Genomic DNA, 11,182 nt, shown 5'->3' on the forward strand with positions numbered 1-11,182 from the left:
AGGGGTGAAAACATAACCTCCTTCACCTTCGGTGGCGGAGGTAAATATGTTGCTGTACCTGCTTGGAAGATGGTTGGTGGACCAAACGCTAACCACACATCCAGTTTTTTTCCCAGACGCCTTGAATGTTCGTCCGGCCGGGTTTTTTAAATATCTAAAGATGTCCGGGATTTTGCCATTTTTATCTTGCCAAAACGAAGTTTTTGCAAGATATGTTAGTCAGCTTGTATGTTTTTTTTTTATTTTTATTTTTTATTTTTTTTATTTTGTCTGTAATCACGTATAAAAAATTCTGCAGAGCACAGTTATCATTGGAAATTTTTGTAACTTTGCATATCAGAGGCCTATAGAGGTTCCTTTCAGTGCACAAAATTTTGAAGGTCAAAGGTCACTTTGTCGCAAATCAGGGGAATCGACGAAACCCTTATTTTTTGAGTAATTTTGATCGGATCGTCTTCAAACTTCATGGGAATATAGTTCATGGTCTGGCGCTCAGCTGATTAATTTTTGGTTGCGATTGGCCTTGACCTTCATGGTTGGCGCCTGGGGTCAAACATATTTGACCCCAAGGTCAAATTTTCAAGTTTTAGTAACCATATATCGTGTAGTACCTTAAATTGAACACCTCGATGAGTGCTTTCTAGATATGTCAAGCTTGAGACATTATGACGTCATTTGGTGACGTTATGAGGCAAAAGCATATTTTTCATGGTTACTCTGTAGAACGATTCTCATCGGAATCTCTCGTAGGCAGATATTCCTCAAGGAGTCGCTCCTGGTGGATAGCAGCTCTGTTCACCTCAGTGTGACCTTAAAGAAGTCACACGTGGTCACCTTTTGGCAAGATACGGGTCACCCTGCGGGTGACATTGGTTTTTATTTATTTTTTTGTTGCTTTTGCAATTTCAAAGGAATAAATTTTTAGGTTTGGGATACTTTTTTCTTACCTTTATTTAAATGGTTAAACCATTTTTGTACATTTTCTTCCAGTGATAAAATGGCGGTTATGCAATGTTCGGACCAGGACAGTTGGTACAACCAGCCATCCTGCAGCAGACACGCTCCCAAGCCGGTTGATGATGCGTCGGCTTGCACAACAGATGGTCTTGATGGGTCAAATAATTTGAGCACTGGTGTAGACGATATGGCTTGTTTTCGCTTACTGAATGCTTCTGGCTGCCATTGCCAATGTAAATCTTTCTGGAGCAAATGCCGAAGTGGGGTTGTGATTACCGACATGTCAGGCATGAAACGCGATAAGTAGTTGATCACACCCAGCGTACATTGTAAATCAGCCTTGCTTATGGGCGATGGCATATCCACGATTGCTTGGACCTTTTCCCGGTCTGCCTTTAAGCTGTCAGCAGAGACAACGTATCCCGTAAACCTGACCTCTGATCCCTTCCATTGGATCTTATGGCGGTTAAATTTCACTCCACGAGCTCTGGCCCGGTCAAGGAGTTTCGTCACACTCTCATCGTGTTGAACTTCTTCAGTGCCTATGATGATCATATCGTCAGCGATTAAAGCATACACCTTCAAAATATCTCCAAAAGTACACTCATTCCGATTCTGCAGCACCTCACTTGCGGAACAAAGGCCAAATGGCATTCTGTTAAAACAGTAACACCCGAATGTGGTATTGAACGTGCACTTCAAAGCACTGTCCGAATCAAGCACCACCTGCCAGAACGAATCTTTCTGGTCAAAGATTGAGCAAAATGTTTTATCTCCGAGTTGGCTGATTACATCATCATGGGTTGGCATCTGGTGATGCTCACGTTTTACAGCAGTATTTAGCTTACGGGGGCCGAGGCACAACCTCAAAGACTTGTCTTTTTTTTAACGATAACCAAATTATGTTCCCAATCCGTAGGAGCGTCAACCCGAGATATTACACCCCGAGCCACCATGTCAGAGTGTTTCTCTTTGAGGGAAGCATGTAAACTGTGGTGTACTCTCTGTGAAGCCTCTATAACTGGAGAAACTCCATCTTTTAATTGGATGTGGTACAGGTGAACAAACCTACCCAAACCTATAAACACATCTGCGAAATCAAGCATGACTTCGCTTAGCTTGAGTGGTGTGTGGTGAGCACAAACACAACATACACCTACATTGGCCTTATTAGCACCTACTTGAAGAAGATCCAGGGCAGCACTTGCTTGTCACCTCAGAATCAGAGGTGCTGAGGTGTCAACAATGTAGAACTCAAAATTCCCCTCTTTGTTGCCTGCTTTGCAAAATAAGTCAGTCTTGCCTTTGTGGGTCACCTCGTCCTCCATATGCAGTCAAAGCTACAGAAGATTCCTGGACCTCTGGCTTCGTTGGTAACTTGTTGAAAAGGGGCAAAGGCATGACACATGTCTGCATGCCAGTATCCAGTTTGACCTTCATTTTAGCTCCTTATATTGATATGCATGCATAGCAGTTCTCACCTGGTGCTACCGAATCAAGGCCGTTAATGCGCAGTCGATTTATTTTGTCGACCGAATCGCCCATCTCTTGTGTCCATACAAAGAATGTGGACAGACTGCATGGGTTTGGCTCGACATACTCTTTGAAAATGCCCCTTCCGTCCACATTTGTTACATTCTCTGCCGATGGTAGTAGGCCCTGGGCTGTCCGCCGCTATCGTTCCGTTTCGTTCCGTGAAAACTGTGCGACTTATTTTCACTCACAATATGGTCTAAATGATATTTGCTGTAACGTGTAAAAAGTTCTCCATGTGAACAACGCCCAAGTCTGAGCATTAATTAGAAGTTACACGCACTATTTTTCAAAGTGTCATCGGCGATTAACTGCGTACGTTGGCCGAGAAGTCGGCAAGCTGGCGTAGCAATATCAGCTGCAACCAATCAGCAGCCGTATTTTTGTAAACACGGGTACTACTTGTACTGTCATGGCAGCTTCCACGTCGGCCTTAACGTAGTGTTGTCCCGAGCAAAATCCCAGGAGAAGTCGCGTTTATGGTGTGTTTTGCATCTGTCATCGGTACAAGAATGGAATGTATGTCCATTTACTGAGGTTAGATGGTGTAAATATCGTGAGTGCTTGGGAAAATGGCTAGATTTACCCAGGGAAAGTGGTGATATCGCCCGGTCGCGTTATCACAGTCATGCTGGCATTGGCTTCACCAATATTCCACCGAGTGCTGGTTACCATCCGACGTGCTACAGATGGTTCACCGATAAAAAGAGATGGCTTGCGAGTAAGAAACGATGCTTGCATGCTTTTGAGGAAGCTACTGAAGTATCTGCAGTAGATGCTTCTGTTCAAAAGCTTGGTGTGCTGTCATCACCAAAGAAGAGTCTGCCATCAAGATCGGCATTGCCAATTGTGGTGTACGAGGTGGAGTGGAACATGAGAAGCAAGAGTGTTAGCAGCAACTCCGCTTGATTGCGCGTCCTGATGCACATTCCTGCCACCCCTAGCGGGCGAGCCATGATGTACGAAAACCCAATCACGTGATACAGCACACTCCTCCCCTCGTAAAATGACAAGTCAAATGAGGAAAGGACAATCATAACATGAATAACCGAAACCAATCAACATTCAAAATCCTCCAAGTACCGCGGCCGCATCCTGACCCGCCTCGGACGGGCAGCGACGCCAGACGGCCCAGGCTCAGACACCTCCCGGCGCGGTCGAGGTGACACCCTCGCCGGACTTGCGCCATCCGCAAAAACAACCGCCCCCGGCCGACCAGCCTGCCCAACGTCCTCGGGCAGGACTGAATCAGGCGAAGATCCCGTGGGCGTCGGCACGTCCGGCCCTGGCGATAAAACGTCTGGCCACGTGGCATGTGCTGAATCGCCTCCACCCTCCGAGGACCTTTCAACAGCCCCTCCGGCGTGATGATGTGCCCGAGGTATTCCAAGCGCTGCTTGAAGAACGCGCACTTGTCCCTGTTCAAGCGCAGGCCGCACGCTTCTAGCTTTGTCAGCACTTGGGCAATGTTCGCAAGGTGCTCGTCTGCCGTTTTCCCCGCAATGAGCACATCGTCCAGGTAGGTCTGAGCGGGCAGGCCAATGCAAACCTGATCCATAGCTTTCTGCCACAAGGCTGGGGCCGAAGCAATCCCAAAACAGAGTCGGGTATATCGATAGAGCCCTTGACACGTGTTGATTGTCAAATGTTCGTTACTCCCGGGATCCATCGCCAGGTGAAAATACGCATCACGCAGATCAAGCTTCGTGAAGTATCGACTCCCCGCCAATCGTGCATATATTTCATCGATTGAGGGCAGTGGATATTGCTCCACACTGAGCCCCGGTTAACCGTGGACTTGAAGTCCCCGCACAATCGGACGTCTCCATTCCGTTTCAGCACCGTGACGACCGGTGTGGCCCAATCTGAGTACGACACCCGTTCGATCACTCCACAGGCCTCCAGCCTATCCAGTTCACCCTTGACCTTGTCCCGCAAGGCATACGGCACCGGTCGTGGTTTACAAAAACGAGGAACCACCCCCTCCTTCAGGAAGAGCTTTGCCTGCACGCCCTTGAGTTTCCCAAGGTCGTCGCAAAACAAACCTTGATGTCTTTGAAGAATCTTCTCCAACTGATCCTCCCACCGGCTCGGCACAGGTTGCACAAGGTGAACTGCGGCCCAGTCTAGCCTGATGCGGGACAGCCAGTCTCGGCCGAGGAGAGACGGTCCCCTCCCCCGCACGACGTACAACGGAAGCGCGGTGACCTGACTTGGTACCGCACAGACATGTCTGCCATCCCGACTGGCGTTATCTTCTCGCGGGTGTACGTGAACAGCGTGAGGTTTGACCTGATAAGCTTCAGGCCGTTGAGTCTACGCGCGGTCTGTTCGCCTATGATCGACACAGCCGCTCCCGTATCGACCTGAAACGTGATCGGCGTTTTGTTCACTTCGATTTCCACTGTCATCGGGCGCGCCGTCGCCGGGCCAATTGAAAATTGGCTCAACAACGGCTGCCGGTTCCGCCCCGGGCCTCGCACATCGCCGTCCATGACCTTAACGGTGGTCCACGGAACACACGCTTCAGATGACCCACCTTGTGACAATTTAAACACACGGTGCCTTTGTACGGGCACATACGGCGCAGGTGTCGACCTCCGCATCCCAAACACGTCCGCGGGGTCACCTCGTCGCTCGTGCTGCTGCGCGGCGACGTCCGACCCGCACCGAAGGTCGTGCGTGCGTCCCGGGGCGCTCGCGACCCCGCGTGGCCGGTGATGGCCCGAACATCTCCGCGAGTGTGCTCGACAGCTGTAGCAGTGCCGACCGCCGAGTCGAATGTAATGGCTTCACCCTTCGGCCGTAGAACCGCCGAAACCATCTTCGCATCTTGTAAACCAGCAATAAAACGATCTCTGAGCCGAGCTGGACGCTCCCCCGCCGTGAACTTGCATGCCATGGAAGAATGCTTCACTCGCGCCACGAAATCAGCGACGCGCTCCTCCGCACCTTTCGAGAGGCGATCGAACTGGTATCGAGCGAGCTGTAATGACATCTCCGGCGCCATGTGTGCTTTCATCTTCTGCACAATATCCTGAAATGACAGCCCGTCATCACGGGGCTTGTCCGGCGCCACCAAATCACTCAGTAGTCGATAATGTTCCGTCGATAGCGAGGCGAGCAAGATCGACTTCTGTTTGCTCTCGTCGACCACATCATTCGCGTGGAAATAGCATCCCAATTGTTCTGAAAACAATTCGAAGTCGTCTCCGACGAAAACGGGCACATGTCCGTGCGCCGTGACTCGTCGATCAACCATCCTCGTCAGCCAACTGTGGTGTACGAGGTGCAGTGGAACATGAGAAGCAAGAGTGTTAGCAGGAACTCCGCTTTATTGCGCGTCCTGATGTACATTCCTGCCACCCCTAGCGGGCGAGCCATGATATACGAAAACCCAATCACGTGATGCAGCATACCAATCTCTTCACAAGGTCATATCCTCCCATGTATTTGCATCGTTTGCAAGAAAGAGTCACGTTATCTTAACAGAGTCCATGGGCCAAAGCGTGATAAACTAGTTAAAGCTGAAACACTCACAGCATGTACATACCTAGCTATTTGTTATGAACTAAATCAAATTTGATCATTTTGATCACCGCTGGATCCTTTCACAGAATGAACGTGCGGCTATAACCCGACAATGTCTGACCCTAGCGGGTAGTCATTCTGAATCGCGTCGTCGGAAGGATTTGGATACAGCTCGTACAATAAGGGATGAGAGACACATACAGAACCTCATGTCTACCATCACCTCAATGATGGATCCTTTCGATCCGAAAGCTGACTTGGTAATCATTAGTTTTGGGATCATTGCCAGCCCCACTGTGAAGCATGATCTCCTCAATGCCTATGAAACCGGTGAGCATTTACTCTGCGGTTTTATGGAATCCCGCTTGTTGACGAACACTGTCGATTTCTACTCCATCCTCAAGGCTCAGAAGCTCAAAACTTTCGCTGCACAAGTGAAAAGTACTTCGAGGGTAACATCTAAGAAAGAAATTACCCTGAAAGCTGATCGTAATTTGTTCGCACAACTGCTGATCATTGGTCAGACTCGGCAACTCGACATGCGAGAGGTACTTTCATATTCGCAAAGTCCTGTCTCGCTTCCCCTTGCCAGTGCGGTTGGTATTCTTGCAAAAACCAATAAATCCGCGTTGATGGATTTGATGGAGCGTTGGGTATACAATGTCCTTGCTCTTTCAATGCCTCACGACCCTGCTGTTATAGTCGATGGCATGGCTGTGATTCAGGGACTTGTCCGTATACCGGAGACATTTGTCAACCTGGCTCAAAATATCCAAGCTGCCCTCATTAAAATAATGGTGAGGCTTGGCAGCTCTAGGATAGATTTTGTGTGTGATCGATACCCTGACATCTCGATCAAAAATGCTGAGCATTCTCGACGAAGTACCCAAGGTACTTGTGTGACTAGATTGTTGTACGGCCCCGATCAAAAAGTCCCAAGTCAGTGGAAGAAATTTCTCGCCAGTGGTAAGAATAAAGAAGCACTGATTGATTTTCTCTTCACCACTTGGCGGTCAACCAGTCTGCCTAACCTAGGGCGCGATTACAGCATTTATGTGACACATTCTGACCAGTGTCACGTGCTGAAAGCGACATCAGGTGAGCAATGTGTACAGTTAGTGGATGAGTTGCAGTGCGATCACGAGCAAGCGGACACCCGCCTCATGCTCCATACAAAGCACGCCATTTCAAGCTACCGTGATATTGTCATTCACAGTCCCGATACTGATGTCGCAGTGATCGCTGTTGCACTCGGAGCGCAAATACAGGCGAATGTTTTTTTCAACTGGCGTGAAAAATCGCGCCCGTGTGATTGACATCGGACGCATCAGAAGTAACTTGGGGGAGGAATTGTCTCAGGCTCTCATTGGCTTTCACATCCTGACTGGATGCGACTCGACAAGTTGTTTTATGGTAAAGGAAAAAAGAAGACCTTTTCAGCCATGTCCAAAAACGAGACTTTCTTGTGAGGCTGCGCGAGGCTAGGATCCGATTTCGCTATAGCAGCAGAAACCGTGACTTCATTGGTGAGGTTCGTTTGTGCTATTTACGGTCGAGTCGGCAGCGGATGTGAATGATGCAAGATACAGAGTATTTTGTTTGGCTTCGTCACCAGGAGAACAGTCTATGCCACCTACAAATGACGCCCTAAACCAACATATTCTGCGTGCTAACTATCAAGCCGCCATACATAGACGGGCGCTATCCCCCTTGATCAATGCTCCTACTCCAGTTGGCCACGGCTGGCGAATGACAGGGGACGAATTGTCAATTCTGTTGATGACACAGGACCCTGCCCCAGAAATGATCTTGCAGGTAGTCAACTGCGCCTGTAAAATGTCAAACTGCAAAACAGGACAGTGTTCGTGTCACTCCTCTACCTTGTCCTGCACAGATATATGCAAGTGTCGGAATTGTGAGAATAGTTCGAAAACACCGACCGAAGAATTATTCGAAGGGGGGAATGAACAGGACGACGCTGCCGATGATAATGCTGATGACTGTTAGATGAAAATAACTAATGCACGGATTCAGTATAACTAATGTCACATACCACAGCTTTTCGTCGACATCCATCTTCCTCGTCCTTCCAGTAATAATCTAGTCGTGGCATGGCATTTCAGTAACGCATTGCCTTGATGTAGCAGCTATTGTCTCTATGACAAATAAGGTTCATTATATATGGTTCATTATCCATTCACTTAAGGCTCAGTAAACAAATCCCGAGGACCAATAATATTCCACTTTGCCATTGCGAGATATTGATAATTTTTGATTTTGTTTCCCACCGATGTGTGAATTTCCTTTCTTGTTTCAGTGAGATTGACAGATTGTGATACATGGCTTAATCAGTCATAGGAAGATAATTAAGAATTAATTAGTAATTTTGTGAAGATGATTCTGTGTAGTCTTCCCTTAGCAGAATGTGGTGTAGGTTAGTTAACAGCTTCGCTGTTCACATTTCCATTTCTGTTTGCACATAAAGTGTATAAGATGAGATTGTTATCCGTCTTTCAATGACGAAGTGCCTAATTACTGTCAGAGTATGATGGCGATAATTATCGCCATCATACTCTGGATATAATGGATTATAATCCATTAATGTTAAGTAAGCAGGTGGTTGTATCCGTACGTGCAGTTTCAAATCTCTAGGTCAGTCGATGTGGAAGATGAAGCCTTGTCAATATCGAGATAATTAGTGATAATAAAAAGATTTGCGTTACTAAAGTAACGATTTGCATTGTTTATATTTTCCACATTGGCCACCCCAGGACCACGATATTTCCTAAAGTGGAAGATAGTAGAACGTTCTGTGGTCTTCGGTCATTTCAGACATCTCGGTCGGTATTGGAGGTAGATACAGGCTCGTAAAAATGAAGGAATTCCTCAAAAATCGCTTTTTTTCTGAATGATGCACCTTGTTACAGTTTTCATTATCTTGACAATAAAGTGCTTACATGGTCGATACTTCTGATTCGTGAGCTATGTTGTTGTGTCTGACGCCCCCGTTGAGTTGAGCTTTGGGAGATGTATATTCGCCGAGATATACGATCGGCAAAATGGGAAAAAAATGCCAAAATGCCACTTTTCGCACCCTGGCGACCAACTTCGACAACTCACTGTGCCTTATTGGGCTAAGATCTCGTGGAGAACTTTTGTCCTAATGTCCACCATACACGTGTCTACAAGCAGCCCAAAGTTCACCTCTCACCCCTTCCTCGGAATGAAAAGTGTTTTTAGGGCCTTTTCATAGGAACTGCCCACGGCCTACAGTGCAGTCATGGTCCCTTCCCCGCTGGTATCCACATCTAGGGCAAACGTCCTGTTGATCCACAGCACAATTGGCATTATAGCGGGATTCCCTACCATGAGCATCGCGTCTAGAAAACACCTCACCATTATCACAAGCACCGCATTCTGCAAACCTCACGACTTTTCCGCGCAGCTCGTTTACCTCCAGTGGCAACTTGCACATTGATTGTATTTGTGTGCGGCTTGCCTCAGCAGCTCGGCAGATATCCACAGCATTGGCAAGGTCCAGGTGCTTTCACGTAAAAGATGCTCTTTGATCCGCAAATCGGACATTCCGAAAACAACTTTATCCTGAATCATGTTATCCACCTCGACAAACTCACGTGATCTGGCCAACGTTCGTAAATCTGTCAAGTAATGGCTGGCTAACTGCCCATCCTGCCATTTGGTCTCCCAGAAGTTGTGCTGTTCGTACATCAGGTTCTTCGGAGGGTTGCAGTAATCAGTTAACTGTTTTATCACCTCTGACAGTACCTTATTGTCTGACACGGGGTCAAACACAAACGTGTTGTCAACCTTAATTGCCTCCACTCCAGCACAGTGAAGCAAAATGGCGACTTTGAATCTCTGCCATGGAGGCCTGCTCTGACGCCTCTAAAAACAGCTCAAATTGCTGGGACCAGCGGCGCCAGTTCTTACTGAGGTTCGTGGCGTCCAAAGAGAGGTATGGTGGTGGCTTGAAAAGTTCCATAGTTACGTGAAATCGGTCTTTACAGCCACCGCTGCCACCATGTAATGATCAGACCAGCACACAGGATCAAAGCAACGGCTTTTAATAATTAAATAATCCCAGAAGGGAAAATGACATTGAGTTCTGGTAATGCAAGATCTACAAAATCTAGTAGCAACACTCGCAACAAGGATAACAGAAAAGGGAGGTGGTTAAGGAATGTGGGAGGATTGGGAAAAGTACGGAAGGAAAGGACGTTTTTCATGGATGAGAGTAAAGGAAGGGGAAGAGGCATACATGGAGAGCATATGCCATATTGTAGGGGTAGGGGTGGGATGCAGCATTAAAAAATCCACCAGATTTGCATACATAATAAATAGATGCTCCTTGTTATGTACAAGTAGAAACACCTGCTCAGACTGGGGAATTGGGGGTGGGTGTATTGTGGTAGAGGTGAGGCAAATATATTTCGTGCTGTGGCTAATCACCCCCCCCCCTGTCTGCAGCAGGAGTAAATAAACTTGCACGTGTACAGGTAAAAATTGTAAGTTGTCTCACCTTCTGCTCGAACGTGTTGGGGGGGGGGGGTGTGCCCATGATCTGATCCTGTGTACCGCCAACACATGTGAAAAATTTGGTGGACATGGGATGAAAATCACGTTATTTCCACCTCGTACAGGTCGTGGGAGGGGGGATGGGAAAGGGGGGGGGATGCCCATGACTTTACCCTGGGTACTACCAACACAAATGCAATTAATTTTAGTATGCTCCAATGGGAACACAAGCAACATCAATAAATGCTATAAAAGGAGCTGTTGGTGGCTATACATAGATACGCTTGCTCCATTATATATGATTGACTCCCTTCAATGGTGCTTTTTTTTATTCTTGGACTCGTTCCTGATTGTAGCTTTTTTTCCTCCCATTTTATCACATCAGATGTATTTGCGGGACTTGGTTTTCTTGCCTTGTACCTCGCGGGAAAACTTCGGTGTTTCGTGCCGGCAATGCGTGCGCCCGGTTTGCGGCTCATCATCGTCATTTTTCCGCTCTTCATTGCTGCCCTTATTGCCATTTCTCGTACATGTGACTACAAGCACCACTGGCAAGGTAATATGCATTTGCTTTTTGTGGGCTCTCAAAGCACCTTGACTGGAGAGGAGCAGGGAGATCTTGTGT

At 47.5% G+C, this 11,182-nt stretch overlaps 1 protein-coding gene across 7 annotated transcripts in view; it reads left to right on the forward strand.

Moving 5' to 3' along the window:
* The window catches only part of LOC147015705 (phospholipid phosphatase 4-like), a 103,341-nt gene that overhangs the window by 71,882 nt on the left and 20,277 nt on the right, over positions 1 to 11,182 (forward strand). For all 7 annotated transcript variants that reach the window (XM_085848133.1, XM_085848134.1, XM_085848135.1 and 4 more), the window contains one exon: positions 10,943 to 11,113. In XM_085848133.1, the coding sequence (XP_085704259.1) occupies positions 10,943 to 11,113 (171 nt within the window). The remainder of the gene's footprint in view (positions 1 to 10,942; positions 11,114 to 11,182) is intronic.

This window comes from Eptatretus burgeri, chromosome 12 (genome assembly GCF_056783735.1).
Source record: "Eptatretus burgeri isolate ZD-2024b chromosome 12, Ebu_testis_v1, whole genome shotgun sequence".
Lineage (NCBI taxonomy): Eukaryota > Metazoa > Chordata > Myxini > Myxiniformes > Myxinidae > Eptatretus > Eptatretus burgeri.